Source organism: Crocuta crocuta, unplaced genomic scaffold (genome assembly GCF_008692635.1).
Source record: "Crocuta crocuta isolate KB4526 unplaced genomic scaffold, BGI_CrCroc_1.0 scaffold6, whole genome shotgun sequence".
In the NCBI taxonomy this organism is placed as follows: domain Eukaryota; kingdom Metazoa; phylum Chordata; class Mammalia; order Carnivora; family Hyaenidae; genus Crocuta; species Crocuta crocuta.
In genome coordinates, this window is record NW_027531917.1 from 8,939,998 (window position 1) to 8,958,893 (window position 18,896).

Sequence of the window (18,896 nt, forward strand, 5' to 3'; positions counted from 1 at the left end):
TTCCCTGGGATTGTGTCTGTTCAAAATAACAACAAAAACTCAAATAGTATTGTTGATTGGGTCAGAAGTCTTTTCAATAAACACTACATTCCACTTCATACAGAAATGCCAACACACATCAGGTACATGAGAGTGGGTTTATTTAATAGGGACAAATTCTCTTCTTAATAGTAACATTCCCTTCCTAAAAGATCTTTTTGTGAATTTTTGTGTTTCTGGTTGGGATGCTATATCATAAATGTTAAGCTTTACCTATTTGTTAGGCACTTGTATCTCTGTTAATTATACTGCATGCTCCTTTGTGACATCTAATCTGTTGCTCTCCAGAGTGACTTTGTTTAAATGACTGACAGGGTGACAATGATTATCTTTAAATATTAAAATACTGGATGGAGAGTATAAGACTTAAAGGAACTTGAGGGCACTACAGAGTTTATCTAATGTAACAATGATTAAGGTAAGAGATGCTGACACAAAGATGGACTTGCACACTACACAACTATGGATAATTTTAATGTATATGCCTGGCACAAAACATCTTTCTTTGGAACAGTCCTCCACCTTATCTTCAGAAACAGGTCCCTAGAGCTAAGTTCATGTTATCTTGCCCCAAGTCTTTTGAACAGAAATTATTAGATCATGCCACATGGCATGAGTTTTGAAGAATCAATCTATAAGCCGGTGGGACTAGCTCACCAGAATTTCACTACTGAGGACTTAGTCAAAAGAAAGTTGGACCCTGGTCAGTTGAGAAGTATACCGAGGTTGTATGACCTAGGTTTGAGAAAACCATTTCTAGCCATGTGCATGGAAATGAAAAAAAAAAGTCATTGGGCACAAAGAAGGAAAGCATGATGCAGTTACATTGGGAAGTATATTAAATTGGTGCTCATTCACAAAGAGATAGAAAACATGGCTTCTAGTTCTTCATTTTCCAGTTCCCAATTACCATACTCTGTGAATGTGGACTAATTTTATTGATTACTCACTAGATTCACTTGATTCTTTATATATCCCCTTTTTCCTTAAGGCCATATGTTCATATCAAAGGATTCCTATTAGCAAAAACTCATGTCTAAGAAATACAGCACATTATACTTGATTATTTTTGACATTTACACACATAACCATATATTAAAACTCATTAATGCATACTAATTATGCATATCCTGTCTTTCCAAACTCACTATAAGCCTTTTAAGGAAAACAATAATATTATGTCTTAAACTTATTTATAACTTCATTTTCTAGCATGCTATCCTTCACAGAATAGACAATAATAGATGATGATATACAATTATTTAGTAGATGTGAAAACTACCTTTAGAATTTAGTGTGTTTTCCTGTATACCAGCTTATCCACTTAGTTCCTCATTTTTCATTTCCATAGAAAATGGTTAAGCTTTGTTATATATAATAGAAAACCACAAAGGCAGGAATGCAGTTAATGATCATGCTATGTTTACTTATGTACTAAATTAGGAACTTGGGTCATTCAGCTGGGAATAAAGAACAGGTATATATCTGTTGGTCTATCTGAAGGAGGTCATAGTTCAATGGAGATACCTATTGTGGGGAGCGATGGTGAGGAAGGAAAACACGTCAAGACACCTAATTCTAGAAATTGTCATTGACAAAGAGAAACATATATGTCCACTAGAAGGTTTGGAATCATTCAGTCTTAAAAACTTCCTCTTACTCTGTGGAAATCTTGGCTATAGTGTCACAAGAACTGTACTCCACGCCTGTGAAGATTTCCTTGCACTGTGCTGTCCGGACACCATTAAGCCAGTCACCTGTTGTGCGGAAGGTAGTGATGTCGACGTTGCTTTGGTCCAGAAGAAGGTTTGATGGCCTACAAGAAAAGAAAACACCAAAAGAAGAGAGATCAGGAATCGGCAGAGTTGCTGCGTGTCAAAATTTGACACCAACATCAGCAGGAACTTCCAGACTTCATGTGGTGTTCCTGTTTATTTGTGGAATTTATCTGCCATGAAGGCTTCATCTGTTCAAGCTGGCAGCTTGCAAGAATACTGTGTAATCATCTTGTCTCAGTGCTTCCCTGTTCCACTCATGACTGCCTTGTAAATCATTGAAATTTTGCCAGTGGAATACATAAATTTATGCATACGTACTTCTATAATTTAGTTTTTTTAACTGTTAGCAAAGATGGTGGTAATTCAGGATAGAGTTAGAGTAGACATGATGCACTGAATATTTGCTGTGTGGACGTTCATTTGTAGACATTGTACAGTCTGCTCTCTAAAGGACACTGTAGCACACTAGATATAATCTAGTGCAGGATGTAAAGTCAGCACAGATGTAAATAATGTCATGCATGTCATTAAACATAAAAATCATAAAAAAGAATAGAAAAAATAGATGAGTAATAATAAATGAAATTCTCACATATATTGATGACATTAAATGGACTTCATGATATATAAAGATGAAAGAGAGAGAAAGAAATAGGTAATAGGTACTATGACTGTGATTTATATTGCACAATACAATCATCATTAAGGGAAACTTCTAGAATCGTTTTATAGAATACAAGTCTGACCATAGATCTATGACCAACTGCAAGATTTGGTGAATCAAAGGAACAGTGGGGACATAAAAGAAACAGAGGAGATCATATTTTCATTCTGGGAGAGCCAAAAGCAGAAGCCTATTGGTAAAATGCCCTTTGGGTGTTTTTTCACCTCTCCTGAAAAAACCTGTTAATTGTCCTTTGACTTATAAGACTGGAACCAGATAGAAAAATGGACTTTCTTTATTTTCTCCTCTTAAGGAAGGAGATTGAGCAAAAAGCACTTATGAAGGCCTTTGCTTTGAGATGAATAATAACCACAACAGCAATAATGGTCACTTTGAACACTCATGAGCACTTCTAATGTACTGGGGCCTATACTATGACCACACAGATATGAAGGGTTGCAACTCTTACAACAGGTACTATTATAAAGGGTCCCTATAACAGATGTGGAAACTGAAACCAAAAGAGATTAAATCACAAATCTGAGATTCCTCAGGCTGAAAAGGCAGAGCTGGGATTTAGACACCAGTTATTTAATTCCAAAGCCCACATTCTTGGCCATCATGCTATACCATTTAGGTGGAACTTTGTTCATATTATTTTCCTGTGTTTCTCTTACTTATTTAAATTAAAAATTATTTGTTTAAATTTATGTGTATTTAAATTTATTTAAATTCCATGATGTGGGCTCTTCAATTTTTATATTCCGTTAAGTGTATTGGTCCAATGCACAGACACTGAAACCATAAGGCTTGGGTTCAATCCTGGCTATAGCACATACTATCTGTGTGATCTTCAGTGACTTGTCTGTTTTCTCATCTGTAAAATGGGAATGATGATCACAATTGATTAGAATTCACACAACTGAAGATTAATGAAGTTTAAAAAAGAGTACATATACAAGGAATACTTAGAGATGTGTGGACATACAATATGCTATCGGTTAGTTATTTGTTACCCTGGCATAAGATAACAGATCTTGTCCAATGGTTGAAGGTTTTAAAACTTCGAAAAGAAAATAACATAATAAATCCCAGTTTCTAAAAACTGCTGGAAGTGTGGCAATATTGTTGATTGTCTTTCTGAGCAACTAAAAGTTTGGTCATGTATAATCTTATGAGCATAATAGTGCAACAACCTTGTAAAGCAGGTGTAATTGGGGGCCTCATTTGAATAGCCAATATCTTTTAGAAGCTCACAATTATTCTATAACCAATGCTTGCAAACAGATATGCTATTCTGACTTCTGTAGTTTCTGTTCTCACTACTGCAGTAAAATATATTATTAATATTAAAACTGGGTGTGTCATAACCTAATCTTTAACTCATAATTGAGAAGGTACATGTATATTTTTACCTTTTCAGAATTATCATGAAGAATCTTTCATGTTTTAGGATACTACGGTTGAATTTAACCAGCACTGAGCTCTTAAAATGTTTTAAAATCATTATTTAAAAAATCCCCAGTATTAGGATTTGTTAACTAAACTTCATATTTTCTTATGTGTTAAAAATTAATACTTGGCCTAAATGAAATCTATTTTTTGAAGTGCTTAAATTCAATATTTAGAATTATCAGAGGATATCAGAACAAATGAAGAATATACTCACATGCATTTTTCATTATTTTAGAAATAAATTTAGCTCTCTAAAGTACCAACTCAATAATATTTTTAGAAATAGTATGAAATAACAACAAAATGAACCATCCTGATGAAGTTAAACTGCATAGTGTTTTATCTATGAATACTAACCATTGATTATTATCTAGGAAATGTGGTAAAGCTCATGTTCATGAGAAAATCTTTCTGTAAAGCAAATCTACAAATATGTCAACTCTACCCACATTTAAAAGCAATTTTTAATTAGAAGATTTCTATTACTATTGATAATATTTCTCCAACTCACTCCCTGATACATGAGAAACAAGATAATATTCTCAAATCTGAACAAATTTGCATCGCATCCTAACCCTGAATATGTTGGTGGAGACACATGAAAGAATGTAAACTGACTATCTACCTGGATTTTGATGGGGATACATGAAGTGTATTGGTTAAAAATAAGTTTTTAATTCATTTTTATTTGATAAAAGTGAAATATTAAGGAAATTTTAATACCAAGTTGAAGAAAAAATTGGCAACATGGCAGTTTGGTTCTGTCTATATTTTTGTCTTGTGTGGAAAATACAGCTCAATAGCTAGTTTCCTTTCTCTCACGATCACTTGTAAAGAGGGAGACAGCTGAAAATGGAGGACTTCGAGCTTCTTTCCATGAGACTAAACTCAACTATGTCAATATTCTTTACCTCAAATTAAACATTAAAATTACAGAGATTGTAAGATATTTATGTATTACGGTTTAGGTTTAACTAACAATCAGAGATTATCTAAAAAAAAAGGAAAAAAGAAACAAAACCTAGATATGATTTTAGAAATCATTGATCTTATTCCCTTCAGGGAATACCTAGAAAACTACAAAATATAACATTTTATAAATTATTCTCTCCTGGGGCATATGTATAAATAATTCTCTAAGATTCTTTAAATTATTCATCTGAAAAAAGGTGTACTTTAATAATTATACATTGCTTGGTTTTGTTTTTTTCCCTAGGATTTTGAGGAATTACAGATACAGAAATACAAGCTAGATTTCCAAATGCATACTATATATATTCTTGGGTTGTTTTAGCATGACCGTTATTGGTGAAATAGCCTTTGTCACTAGCCAGTGTTAGATAGAACATTGGACCCTCTGGGTAGGCTACCGAATTCGTAAACAAAATGATAGGAATAACATTAAGTCAGGTGTAAGAAAATTTTATAAGAAAAATGAAATCATACGTAGAAGACAATAAAATATTAAACCATCTGTAGGCATACGTGCACATGTACACACAGACACACGCACACCGGCACACACCGCAGCTTGGATTTCTACAGTAGCTGTAGCATAGACTCTAATGTCGACTCTTGTCGACTCTTGGTCCCATGAACAGCAATACTCCTTTATTTATGGGTTTGTGGGTATGAAGAATCAAACCCCAGGACATTTATTCAGAATATTTATGAACTGTGCCTAATAGCAAAATGCAGAGTTTTTTTCTTCTTAGTTCAAAATGGTTTGTATTTTTAAACTCAACACTATAGCCAGACTCAACAAGAGTTTAGAGAAAATTAGTATAAACAAATTGAAATAGAACAGGACGTGCAGATTAGGGATTAGTGACCCCAACTGAGTTTTTCTGTTTATTACTTGGATCAAAGTACAATGAAGACAAAGAATGGACTAATTTTAATGCCAGTGACCTCAGAATAACCAGCCCTGCAAAGTATCATTTTTCCACTTCCAGGATTTCTCTTGGGAATTCAAATAAAAATTGGTTCCTTTCCTCCTCTGAGAGGACATCTGGAGAGTTTATCAATGGATAGGAATTTGCCTCTCACTGTGAAGAGCCTGTGATGTCTCTTCATGCGCACCAAGGGAATGTGGGCTTTTTGAGCAGCTGCAGGCATGGGCTTTTTTTTAGACCCAGCCCCAGACTTGGGTCTGAAGGGGAAATTTATAGGCTGGGTGATGTGCACTGTGAGCTCACACTTTTACTAGACAAATTAGATAGGTTTCAATCCATGCAGCTGTAAACGATGTCCTGCGGAGTTCCACCTGATCTTTTACAGCTTTTCATAAATCAGTACCTACTGGCCGCAGACCGCAGTCATTAAAAAGAAATCATGGAAATTACATGTTTGCTCAGGGGAAGCAAAAAATAACTTTCCTCCCCTTCTTTCTCCCTCCTTGTATTTAGGTTTGTGAATTATTCCTTTATGGATTTTCATACTGTTGCATTAAAGAGATACACATGTATTTTGTTCCGATTAAATCCTATTCTACTGCAAATGATTTCATACCAATTAGCATCTGATATTGGGGACCCAATGACAATAAACAACTGTCACTCCCAAGAATATCTTCTCATAATGTGTTATTTCAATACTGCATTAGAATTCCAAATCACTGGGATTGAATGTTATCCTTCAATAATATGAAAAGACTCCTTTTGGTATACAAAGGGCTTTATCTTTCAATGATAAAAATCATAATTAATACACATTCCCTGAATAAGTAGATGCCAACTGAGTTTAGAAGTAAACATCAATAATACTAGAGATGTACGCCATCCCACTGTAATTATCTACTTATTGTCTATTGTTGAGAATTGTTTCAGGAAATGTATTTACTCAAGAAGAGTTTCTTAAAGGCAGAATATTATTTATATCTATATTATTGTCTGAAACTAGTACTTTACTTTTTCAGTATCTTTTATAATTTATTGTTAATTTTTTCTTTGAAATACTGCCTTCTCATCATATTTCAGGGGGAAATCTCTTATTTACCAATTTTTTAAAATGTGGATTTATTACAATCTTGATCTTTTTATGTCTAACATTAAAAATGCCAGATAAGTTTAAGCAAATTTAATTTGTCACCGGTAACAAAGAATGGTTTTTGAGTATACAGAGTTCCCAACAGAAGAGTAGTCTGTATATAGCACATTAAGGTGAAGTACAGTCGCTGTCTTTATTTTAATTATCTCTAGGCCTTAAGGATAAGAATCCTAGCAGTTATAGCTGTTACAACTGGTTTAATTCCTCCCAGTGGCAAAATTACCTACTTTGATTTTTAAGATTAAAAAAAAAATCACCTGGGTATTTGGCATATTTGCTTTCTTCTAAAAGATTCTGTATAATATTTGATTAGTGAGGAAAGTCACCCTGTCAGCTTCAGAATTGGAGGTCAAAGTCACATTGAGAAATAGATTGATTTTTGGTCATTAGACTTCTCCCAGAGAATGCAGTATTTTGTCAAAGCACTCATTCTCAAAAAAAAAATTATATTATGTTGTCTTAGAGATCAGGGGCACTGTATGTATGTCAACTTAGTGCCATTAACAGGGAAAAATTACTAATATTGCTTGTTTGCTCCTAATTAACCTGAGAGTCCCTTCAAATATAGCGATTAATGCAATGAAACAATATATTTAAATCATTTCAATAAATTAACTAAGTATAAGTGGATTTTCAGAACCTTACTGTAAATTACTATTAAATATATTATTTAAGACCTTATGCCATGAATTTGATTACCCTTACTTTAGAACCTCATTCTAAATATATGGAATGTATTATTTAATTCTTTATAACAAAAATTTATATTCCATAAATTTATAGCACTATTAAAGAATCCACCTGCCTGGAGTACGAAAATTCTGTGAATTTAAAAATAATTCATCTATTTCATTTTATATACATAAATATCCAAAAATTTAAAAGGATATCTTATTGACTGAATGTAAGTGAATTAACTTACTCTCATTTTTCTCTATTGTTAGTCTTCTTTATTTTTCATTTAGCTACATTCATAAAAATAATTTATTTAAATTCAGGAGCTATATATTATATATAATGTAGTATCAATGGAATATTAAAAATTAATTTAAATAATAGAAAACTAATCCTTCAAAATAGTCTTTTTTAAAAATGAATTTTGTTTATTTTTCTTATCTGTATAACTAAATTACATATTAGGAAGTAAAAGAACATTTATCATTGTAAGACCATTTTCAATTTCTTTTCATAAAAGTAGTTTCTACCAAGAACTTAAAAAAATTTTTTCTATTAAATCCAAGTTAGTTGACATTTAGTATAATAATGGTTTCAGGAATAGAATTTAGTGATTCATCACTTACATGTAACACCCAATGCTCATCCCAACAAGTGCCCTCCTTAACGCCCATCACCCATTTAGCCCATCCTCCCACACCGTACCCTTCTAGCAACCCTCAGTTTGTTCTCTGTATTTAAGATTCTCTTATAGCTTGCATCCCTTTGTTTTTATCTTATTTTTCCTTCATTTCCCCTATGTTCATCTGTTTTGTTTCTTAAATTCCACATATGAGTGAAATCATATGATATTTTTCTCTGAACTGACTTACTTTGCTTAACATAATACATTCTAGTTCCATCCACATTGTTGCAAATGGCAGGATTTCATTCTTTTTGATTGCTGAGTGATATTTGAATATATATATATACCACATCTTCTTTATCTCTTTGTCAGACAAAGGACATTTGGGTTCTTTCCATAATTTGGTTATTGTTGATAGGACTGCTATAAACATTGGGGTGCATATGCCCCTTGAAATCAGCATTTTTGTATCCTTTGGATAAATACCTAGTAGTGCAATTCCTGGGTCATAGGGTAGCTCAATTTTAAATTTTTTGAGGAACCACCATAATGTTTTCTGGAGTAGCTGCACCAGTTTGCATTCCCACCAGCAGTGCAAAAGTGTTCCTCTTTCTCTGCATCCTCACCAGCATCTGTCGTTGCCTGAGTTAATTGATTTTAGCCATTCTGACAGGTGTGGTGTCTCAGTGTGGTTTTGATTGTATTTCTATGATGATGAGTCATGTTGAGCATCTTTTCATGTGTCTATTAGCCATCTGGATGTCTTCTTTAGAAAAGTGTCTGTTCGTGTCTTCTGCCCATTTCTTCACTGGATTATTTGTTTTTGTGTGTTGAGTTTGATGAATTCTTTATAGATTTTGGACAGTAACCCTTTATTTGATATGCCATTTGCAAATATCTTCTCTCATTCCATTAGTTGTCATTTGGTTTTGTTGACTGTTTCCTTTGATGTGCAGAAACTTTTTATCTTGATGAAGTCTCAACAGTTCATTTTTGCTGTTGTTTTCCTTGCCTCCAGACATGTGTAGTAAGAAGTTGCTGCAGCTCAGGTCAAAGAAGTTGTTGGCTGTTTTCTCCTTTAGACTTTTGATGGTTTCCTATCTTACATTTAGGTTTTTCATCCACTTTGAGTTTAGTTTTATGGATTTTGTGGATAAGAAAGGGTCCAGGTTTATTCTTCTGCATGTCGCTGTCCAGTTTTCCCAACACAATTTCCTGTCTTTATTCCATTGGATATTCTTTCTGCTTTGTTGAAGATTAGTTGGCCATACATTTTTGGGGCCATTTCTGGCTTCTCTGTTCTGTTCCATTGATCTGTGTATCTGTTTTTGTGGAGTACCATACTGTCTTGATGACTACAGCTTTGTAATACAGCCTATTAAAAACTTCTTTAAGAAAGATTTCTTCAATTCTTAAAAAGGGAGGGAGCTTTATTTTTACCATTTATACATGTGTATTACATTTATATGTTTTTTTTAAAATTTCTCAAAAGCACTGTCTTCACACTTTTTCATCATTTAATTATAACTAAACCTTTAAAAATTTTGTATCTCATTTATCTATCTAAAATATTCAAAATATTCCTCTAAAAAGAAACCAATGTTTTGCTCACTGCTTAACTGAATGGATTCTGTTTCTTCTGTTGTATTTTTGTTTTCTCACGCTTCAGCAGCTTTTGATAATACACTTCATTCTCTTCGCTTTTGAAAAATTCCTTGCGCTGTGGATTCAGCAATGGTCTAAGTCACATTTGTAATTCTCTTCCTTGTTTCTACAGAGCATTTCATATTTTTCTGCTCTGTGATTGGTACTATTCCCCATAGCTCTAAAGAGACCATTTTCTTTCTCTCTGGGTAGAAGTTTATGCAGTGACTTAATGTTCTGAGATATTTTCAAATGTTTCATACCTTTTTTTTCTTTTAAGATTTTCACCCAATGCCATTAATTGGCTCTACAATCCCCTTCTAAGGGGCCTGAAATCCACATCAGCTACTACCGCATCCTATTACATAGGATGGAAGCATACACCCATTTCAATTATCTTCTTGGTACTCATATATATTTTAGTTAGTGATTTCTGGACTAAGTGACGGAGGCATATTAGAAGCTTCAGAAGGATCTGTAGACACCAGGGCACCCCAGTATCAGAAAGGAGAAGCTCAAAAGCTCAATCTGGAAGACTGGGAGGAAGGATGACACAGTGTCAACCTATATGAACCAACACTCTGAGAGTGTTCAGGGATTAAAATCTCTATTCAGAGATTAAAATCTCTTGGTAATCTAGTGGCACCTTGGGGGGTCAGGTGGTTAAGTATTTGCCTCTTGGTTTTGGCTCAGGTCCTGATCTCATGGTTTCTGAGTCTGATTTCCGCAACGGTCTCTATGTTGACAGTGTGGAGCCTGCTTGGGATTCTTTCTCTCTACCCCTCCCATCCTTGTACTCTCTTTCTCTTAAAATAAACTTTAAATATACAAAAAAAAGTCTTCTTATAATCAGTGGGATATGAGAACTTTAACTAGAAATTACAATTTTAGAAAAATAAAAATAAGTATATTTATGGTAAAATCCAGCATTCCTAGATTGAGCTTTGTACTGTTACACAAGTTTCTATGAGATTTTTTTTTATCTTTATAGAGAGAAGGCTCTAAATTGATATCCCAATTTTAATCTCTCTCCCAGTTTTAGATGCAAATTTCTAGTTTCTTGCAGGACTCGGTCTCATTGTTCCAAAATGTTCACCTGCCTTGCAGACCTGTTCTTCCCTATGCCCTTCCTATACTGTCAGTGAGAGCACTGTTCTTATAGTCCTCCATGTTCAAAACCTGGAAGTACTCTCTGATACTTTCTCTGTCACTCTGCACATCTCATTGGCCACTATGTCCTCTAATACTTCGGGAAATCTTTTTGAATTCACATCTTTTTTCTTTATTTCCTCTGCTCTACCCTAGAGGAAGTCCTTTCTTAGACTACTGAAATAAACCACCTTCAAAATCATTATTACCTTATTATGAACCTCTTTACCTCCAGTTCTTCTTAGGTATAGCTGCCAGAGAACTATTCCATAGGCATAGAACCACATATTATTAAGTATCTTCAATGGCTCCTCTTTTCCTCAAGGACAAAAGTCAGGATTTTTTTTAGAGGCAGACAGACACAATCTCAAGCAGGCTCCACGCTCAGTGCAGAACCTGATCAGGGCTTGATCTCACAGACCATGAGATCATGACCTGAGTTGAAATCAAGTCACCCGACTGAGCTACCCAGTCATCCCCAAAGCCCAGATTTCTAATAATGACATTAACTCTTCCATTATAGGATGAAATGATCTATCAGGCTTTTCCTTCATACTATATTCCAGCAGAATTGTATGATGCAATAAAATATGGAAGGATCCTAAGTTTTTGTGTGTCTTGCTTTTCTGCAGAATGTTCCCCTAGCATGGTATAGTCTTACCCTGTTATGTGCCCACAGAAATTTCATCCAGCATTCAAAAGGTACTTCTCTACCAACTAATCACCACAGGGCCTAGTACAATGCCTTGCACAAAGTAACTGCTACATAAACATCCATGACATTGTATTGATGTACTGTCTAAACTTCAAATTCACGTATGTCTCTTCCAATTACACTACCTTTAAGAAAATAAACCAATTACTAGAAGAAAAATAAGGCATAAAATTTAATATAACTTCTCTTCTCTCGTTACCACCTTTCCAACATCCAAGTAAGATTTTAGTAGGCACACCCTGTTCATTGGCTCATCTACCTTTCCACTTCCAGCAGTGATATTCACCAAGAAACCTTTAGTGGAAGATTCTCTGGGAAAGATTCTGTTATGAATCATCACCTCTACTGAAGGTTCAAAAGTGAAATGATGCATTATAGAAGGATTTCTGTAATAATATCTGAAATAAATTTTGCCACAAAACTAACGAGAGCCTGGTTGACTCTGGGAACCACCATCTGTACAGAAATGATAGAATAACGTTATTTTTTCCAAAGGACTTGCCAGGCATAACTTTGTACACTGATCTAGATAAGTCATTCAGAAACCTGAATTCTTGGTGCCATTCACAAATTCACATTGTGATGTCCTCCTAGCGTGTTTGGAGGAGGATGTTTTTGGGTTTGAGTTGACAGAAAGAGAGACATGAAATTTTGATTAGGAGAAAATTTAAAGCTTTTAGTATTATGACTAACATCTGACGAAACCTGTATAATGAATAGAAAAAAACCTGGGATATTCTTTAAAAATAATGTATCTATTGGAATGGACATTTATTATTTTGGAAAGTATATATTCACTACTTAATAGATGCTGTACAGGTAATACAAGAGAAGCAAGACATCTAATGTCACAGGGCTTAGGTTTATAGGAGTAATAGATATTTAAAAAGAGAAAACACACAACTAAATTAAAATTGTGATGGCACTCTGTATAAAAATAATGGTGTGGGCCTTTACAGGATGTTGCCAGAGAATGTCTCAGTTAATACAAGATGCAGAAGGGGGAGGAAGGGACGAAACCGAGAATCTAACATAAGGAGAACGGCATGTGCTACTGTCTTCATACCTGAAATGCCTTGGCTTTCTGGAGGAACTCGAAGCTGGCCACTGAGGGTAGAATATTGTTTAAGTGGAAGTGGCACAAATTGAAAGCTAGAAGTGCCCCTCTCCTCACACTTATTGCCTTCCCTCCACAAAGTAGCCATATAAATCAAATCTTACTGCTTCTCTGCCTTAAATGTTTTAATGGATTCCTCATGCATTTAAAAAAAAAATTCCAAAGTCCTCACATGGCCTGGGTAGCTTCAAGTGCTCTGGCTTCTGTTTGCTTTCTCAGACTCATGACAGACTCTTCCTTCCCCTCCTGCTCTTCAGTTATGTTGTCCTTCTGTCACTTTTTAGAACCCTCCTAACTCATTTGCAGTTGCTTTTTCCTATGCCAAGCATACTTTTTTAGGAATGTGTGTGTGTGAGTGTTCGGGGAGCAGGGGCTCTTTAACAACCTGGCTCTTTTTCTTTCTTTAGGTCTTAGCTCAAATATTTCCACAGAGGGTTCCTGCCCAATCACCCTTTTATTATCTATCACAACAGTCTCTTTATTTCCTTTCTATAATCTGTGCTTGTCTGTTGTCTATTGTACATCTTCTATAATGTAAGCTCTGGCATGGTTGGGACCATATTTGACTTCTTCATTGTTCTCCAGAGTCTGCACATGCCTAGCACATAGTATACTAGACTATAATAAATAGTTGTTGAAAAATGAAGAAAATAACCTTTGAATAAAAGAAATGACATTGGAAGAGCAGGACTATTTAAACCATCAACAAGAGTCTAGGTTTTTTTTTTTCTAATTCAAAATTGGTTGTAAAAAGGTGACTGAAATTAAATCATATCTATTTTTTAAGTTTATTTTTTTATTTATTGAGAGAGAGAGGGAGAGAGCATGAGCAGGGGAGGGGTAGAGAGAGAGAGAGGGAGGCACAGAATCCCAAGCAGGCTCCACAGTGTCAGCACAGAGCCCAATGCAGGGCTCGAACTCACAAACCATGAGATATGACCTGAGCCGAAATCAAGAGGCAGATGCTTAACTGACTGAGCCACGTAGGCACTACAAATTCTGTATATATTGATAAGAAAATTCTGAAGGCTATGTGCAAAGACGATTGAATGAAAGAATGAAAGCAAGAATGAATGAAGGAATGAAAGCAGGGGACAAGTTAGACTACTGCAGTGTCTCAGCCAGAGGAATAACAGTCATAGAAGAAAGGGTTTACAGCAGAAAGGGTGGTACATAAATAAACATTGAAAAAATAATATTTATTAGAAGAGATAATATTCAATTTCAATAAAAACACAAAAATGGACTTAGGGAGTATGTTAAAATTTGGATAGTAGGATGTATCCTGATAAACTATGATATGGTATTAACACCATTTTTCCATGTAGAAGTGAAGTTAAATATCTCTAGATCATATTAGATTATTGGTTTTTATGTTGATAATACCATTCTATGGAAATGGTTTGAATGTCTTTTTTTATGACATGAAAATAATTAGAGAGATGTGGAATTTTTGTTTTTTGTTTTGTTTTCTTCTAGGATTGACACTGAGTAAAGATCAAAAGAAACGGCTTCGGAAACACAAACAACCCAGTGAAGAAATGGGCAGAAGATATGAACAGACACTTCTCCAAAGAGGACATCCAGATGGCCAACAGACACATGAAACGATGTTCAGCATCCCTCCTCATCAGGGAAATACAAATCAAAACCACACTGAGATACCACCTCACACCAGTCAGAGTGGCTAAAATGAGCAAATCAGAGAACTCGAGATGCTGGCGAGGATGTGGAGAAACGGGCACCCTCCTACACTGTTGGTGGGAATGTAAACTGGTGCAGCCCCTCTGGAAAACAGNTGGGTTTGTTACAGTTAGTTAAACTGTCAGGTAGGTTTTCAAAACAATCTGTATAATTTCTTTCTCTAAAGATTTGGATAGAGATTCAATCTTACAGGATAAATTATGAGTAGTTTTTCCTACTAAGGATATAGCATCAAGTTTCATTTTACTGACCTCTAAATGCTTTTCAACAAATACTCTATAAATTTTAGATACTGGTATTAAGAGTTCGGTTCAAATCCCCCTTATTCATTTTATCCATGTATAGTGCAAAAGCTGGATCATGTATTTTCAATATAATTGTTCCTTTGAAATGTAAAAAATCATATGTGTTATTATAAAGTGTAATAGCAAATGCTCTATCAATTTGAAAGTCATAATTCTTGGTGATTATCAATAAAGATGGCAAAAAAGAAACAAATTCCTTCCAACAAGGCAGTATTTTATACCTTTTACATGAATCACAGTAAATCATCACTATGTAGCATTTATACATATCACTTAATACTGTGGATTTCTATGCACACTAAATGTAGTTCTTTTATTAAACCCATGTACCTGTCCTATAAGAGCACATATCATCAGAATATAAAAGAACAGTTCTTCTCTTATGTGTTCAATGAGAGAATATAGATCTCTTAAACATGACAGTTAGATTTCCCTTTAGTTTCTCTGAGAAGTACTAAATATATTAACACTTCTTTTTTCTTCTCATGGCCCCTGACAAAATTCATCTCTTCTTCCCTGTTTCTTTAACTGCACTTTTCAGATACACTTTTACTTCCATTCCTCAGCATCATTAGGAGAACTGAGTGATTTTTAACGAGGAGGGATATGCATAAAATTTCACGGATATCACGCATTCCAGGTTGCATTATAGCCATGATGTACTGACATTTGTGTTGCAGTCTGGGGACACTGACACATTCATTCTCGGTTTTCTTCTCTACAGTGTCTAACAAAGTAATTGGCACATGGTATGGGTTAAACAAACTTTGTTGAATTATATGGTGGGGGGAATTGCATTCTGCTAGCTGGTGCAGTATTTTAGAAGCATTTTTATTTTGTGAAGCTTTATTTTAAATGAGGAATGAATCAGGACTTCACTGGAGTTTACCACCACTCAAGATTTCATTTTTTTTTCCTTTAAAGGAATTTTAAGTAGTACAAAGTGAAAAGAATCTGTGTGTCTGGGGTTCCTATTTTCCAAAGACTGACACACAAGCCTGAATGGAGACTAATTCCTATTCGAGATGGAAGTTTCAGATATCTCTGAATTTCATCATTCCGATTAAATAACATAAGAATCTTGGAAGATTTTTTTTAAAGGAAGGAAAAAACCCACTTTTGTCCATTCCTCAGGAGTACAAGTTTCAAAGAATGCAGTTAGGGAGGGGAAAGAAAAAAAATGAACACCCTGGAGATAAAAAATATATTAATTTCAGAGTGAGTGCAGAATGGAAAATCTAAGTGTCACCTTGCCGCCGCACTGGTGATGATCTTCAGGCTGCCTGGGTTCCGGATCAGCTTGTCCAGAATGCTGACAATCTGCTCAAACTTGGGTCTGTTGTTTCTGTCTTTCTGCCAGCAGTCCAGCATCAGCTGGTACAATGCAGCTGGGCAGTCCATGGGGGGCGGCAGCCGATAGCCTTCATCCACAGCTTTGATCACCTGTGTGAGAAGCAGTGTCCAGGGACGTAAGAGCTGAGACTCTTATTTTTGATGGGCAGGGCACACCAATATGAATATTTTAAAGTCAAGTGGGCAAGTTCTTATTTTAAGTTGTTGGAAAGGATAACAGCTTATCAAATAATTAAGAGATTATTCATGCCCAGAAATGTTATACACCAGAAGATTGAGAAAGAGAGAGAGAGAGGAGAGGAGAGAGAGAGAGAGGAGAGGAGAGGAGAGAGAGAGAGAGAGAGAGAGAGAGGAGAGAGAGAGGAGAGAGAGAGACAGAGAGAGAAGTGTTCTAAGGAAAGAAACATTTGTGGGTTTTTTTGTTTTTTTTTTCAATATTTTTAAAAATATTTTTATTTATTTCTAGGAGAGAGAGAGAGAGAGAGAGACAGCGTGAGCAGGGGGAGGGTCAGAGAGAGAGGGAGATACAGACTCTGAAATAGGCCCCAGGTTCTGAGCTGGCAGTCAGCACAGAGCCCGACGAGGGGCTCGAACCCACAAACCGCGAGATCATGACCTAAGCGAAAGTTGGACGCTTAACCGACCAAGCCACCCAGGCACCCCAAGGAAAGAAACATTTGTAAAGATACTTTTCAGAATAAAATCAAAAGAAATATTCTAGGATTCAGGAAGCTTAAGAGTTACACAGAAGATCTTATTTGGGCATACAGGTGTATGTGGAATATTGTTCATAAATAAATGAGTGCAGGAAAGGTCTACTTTTTTCAAATGGTACCTTTCAAGTCATAGTAAATTCTTTAGGTAAAATCCTATGTGGGGAACAATGAAGTAACAATTCATTTGTACCTTTAAATCACATAAGCCAGTGATTTTCAAACTTCCTGTGTGTCAGAACAATCTGGGGGACTTATTAATACAAAGGTTGCTCTTCTCTGAATCATAAGTCTAGGGGAAGGCCTGAGAATTTGCATTACTACAAATTCCCAGGTGGTGCTAGCAGTACTAGTCTGGAGACTGCACTGTGAGGCCCTCTAATACAGAGAAAATTTGGAAAATAGAGATGTGGAAGAGTCTGATTTTCCCAGGACTGTTACAAATATAGCTTGATTAGAGAAGTCCTGAAAGGTTTTTATACACACAGTAAAAGCAGGGTTTTTAAAAAAAAAACAAAACAAAACATTTTTTTAATGTTTTATTTATTTTTGAGAGAGAGATAGAGACAGGGTGAGCAGGGGGAGGGTCAGAGAGAGAGAGGAAGACACAGAATCCCAAGACAGGCTCCAGGCTCTGAGCTAGCTGTCAGCACAGAGTCTGACTCGGGACTTGAACCCACAAACCGTGAGATCATGACCTGAGCTGAAGTTGGACACTTAACCGACTGAGCCACCCAGGCGCCCCAAGTAAAAGCAGTTTTATATGTAGTGAGTAGGAAATGACTAAAAGCATCTCAGCTTTCCATCTTATGAATCTTTGAGATCCAGCCCACAGTGTTTGGCTAAACATAAAGAAAAATCTCTGAGTATTGATCCCATGTCAATAGCATCCTTTTACTAAGCATTGGCAAAGCATCGCTTATAAAAACACAAATCCTTTTGAAAAATCACATCACAGTTACAATAGAAAGTTAAAGACCATTTTTTCCATCCAGACACTTCACTTTGTATAACTAAATTCATGTGTAAGTTTAATACATTAAGAGAAACAACATTCTGGAGATTGGATGTTTTGTCTGACTTTGGGAAATACTATGTTTAAGTAAACAAAATGTTAGTTTACATCATTAATTGAATCTACAAAGGGTGGCAGTACTGTGGCTTATTACTATTACATACAGACACTTTTGCAGCAAAAGTACTTCAAACAGACCCCTAAACCTATTGGTTTTCTTTTCGATCACTTATTTCCTTATATTCTGGTGACAAATGTCTTCATTTTCTCTCATTTCTAAATCCCTGCTTAAGGGAAACATGTGAAGCTGTAAAAGCAACTCAATTAATATCCTTGCAAGACTCAGAAACTTTCATTTCTTCTAAGTATTCTGTTTCAATGTCACAAACTGGGAGCCACCTGGTTTCATTATGCTCCACTTCCCTGCACAGCTTGATCTCTTAATCTGAACTCATAATTCATTGACTACAAATACTTACATCCTGATTGGACATCTCCCAGTATGGTCTCTCTCCATAGGACATCACCTCCCAGAGAACAATCCCGTAACTCCACACGTCGCTGGCTGACGTGAACTTGCGGTAAGCTATAGCTTCTGGTGATGTCCATCGGATTGGGATCTTGCCTCCCTTTGAATATAAAATCATGTACATGTATGATCAATGCATAAACTCGCTAACATATAATATGAAACCTGACTGAATTTGTCCAAGTGCTTCTCTTCTGAAATGGAATATAGGTTTCTGCTGAAATATCTTGATATTTTATTTTAATTTTTTAAATGTTTATTTATTTTTGAGAAAGGGAGACAGAGCACGAGCAGAGGAGGGGCAGAGATAGAGAGGGAGACAGAGAATCTAAGTTAACAGACTCCAGGCTCTGAGCTGTCAGTACAGA

The 18,896-nt window shown here is 35.5% G+C and overlaps 1 protein-coding gene across 4 annotated transcripts in view; it reads right to left on the reverse strand.

Moving 5' to 3' along the window:
- EPHA3 (EPH receptor A3) overlaps positions 1–18,896 on the reverse strand; it is a 351,638-nt gene that overhangs the window by 8,099 nt on the left and 324,643 nt on the right. For 3 of the 4 annotated variants that reach the window (XM_077774854.1, XM_077774853.1, XM_077774856.1), the window contains exons 14-16: positions 18,479–18,628; positions 16,168–16,361; positions 1,700–1,855 (exon numbers count right to left, since the gene is read on the reverse strand). In XM_077774854.1, the coding sequence (XP_077630980.1) occupies positions 1,700–1,855; positions 16,168–16,361; positions 18,479–18,628 (500 nt within the window). The remainder of the gene's footprint in view (positions 1–1,699; positions 1,856–16,167; positions 16,362–18,478; positions 18,629–18,896) is intronic. The other variant, XM_077774855.1, reaches the window with a different exon arrangement.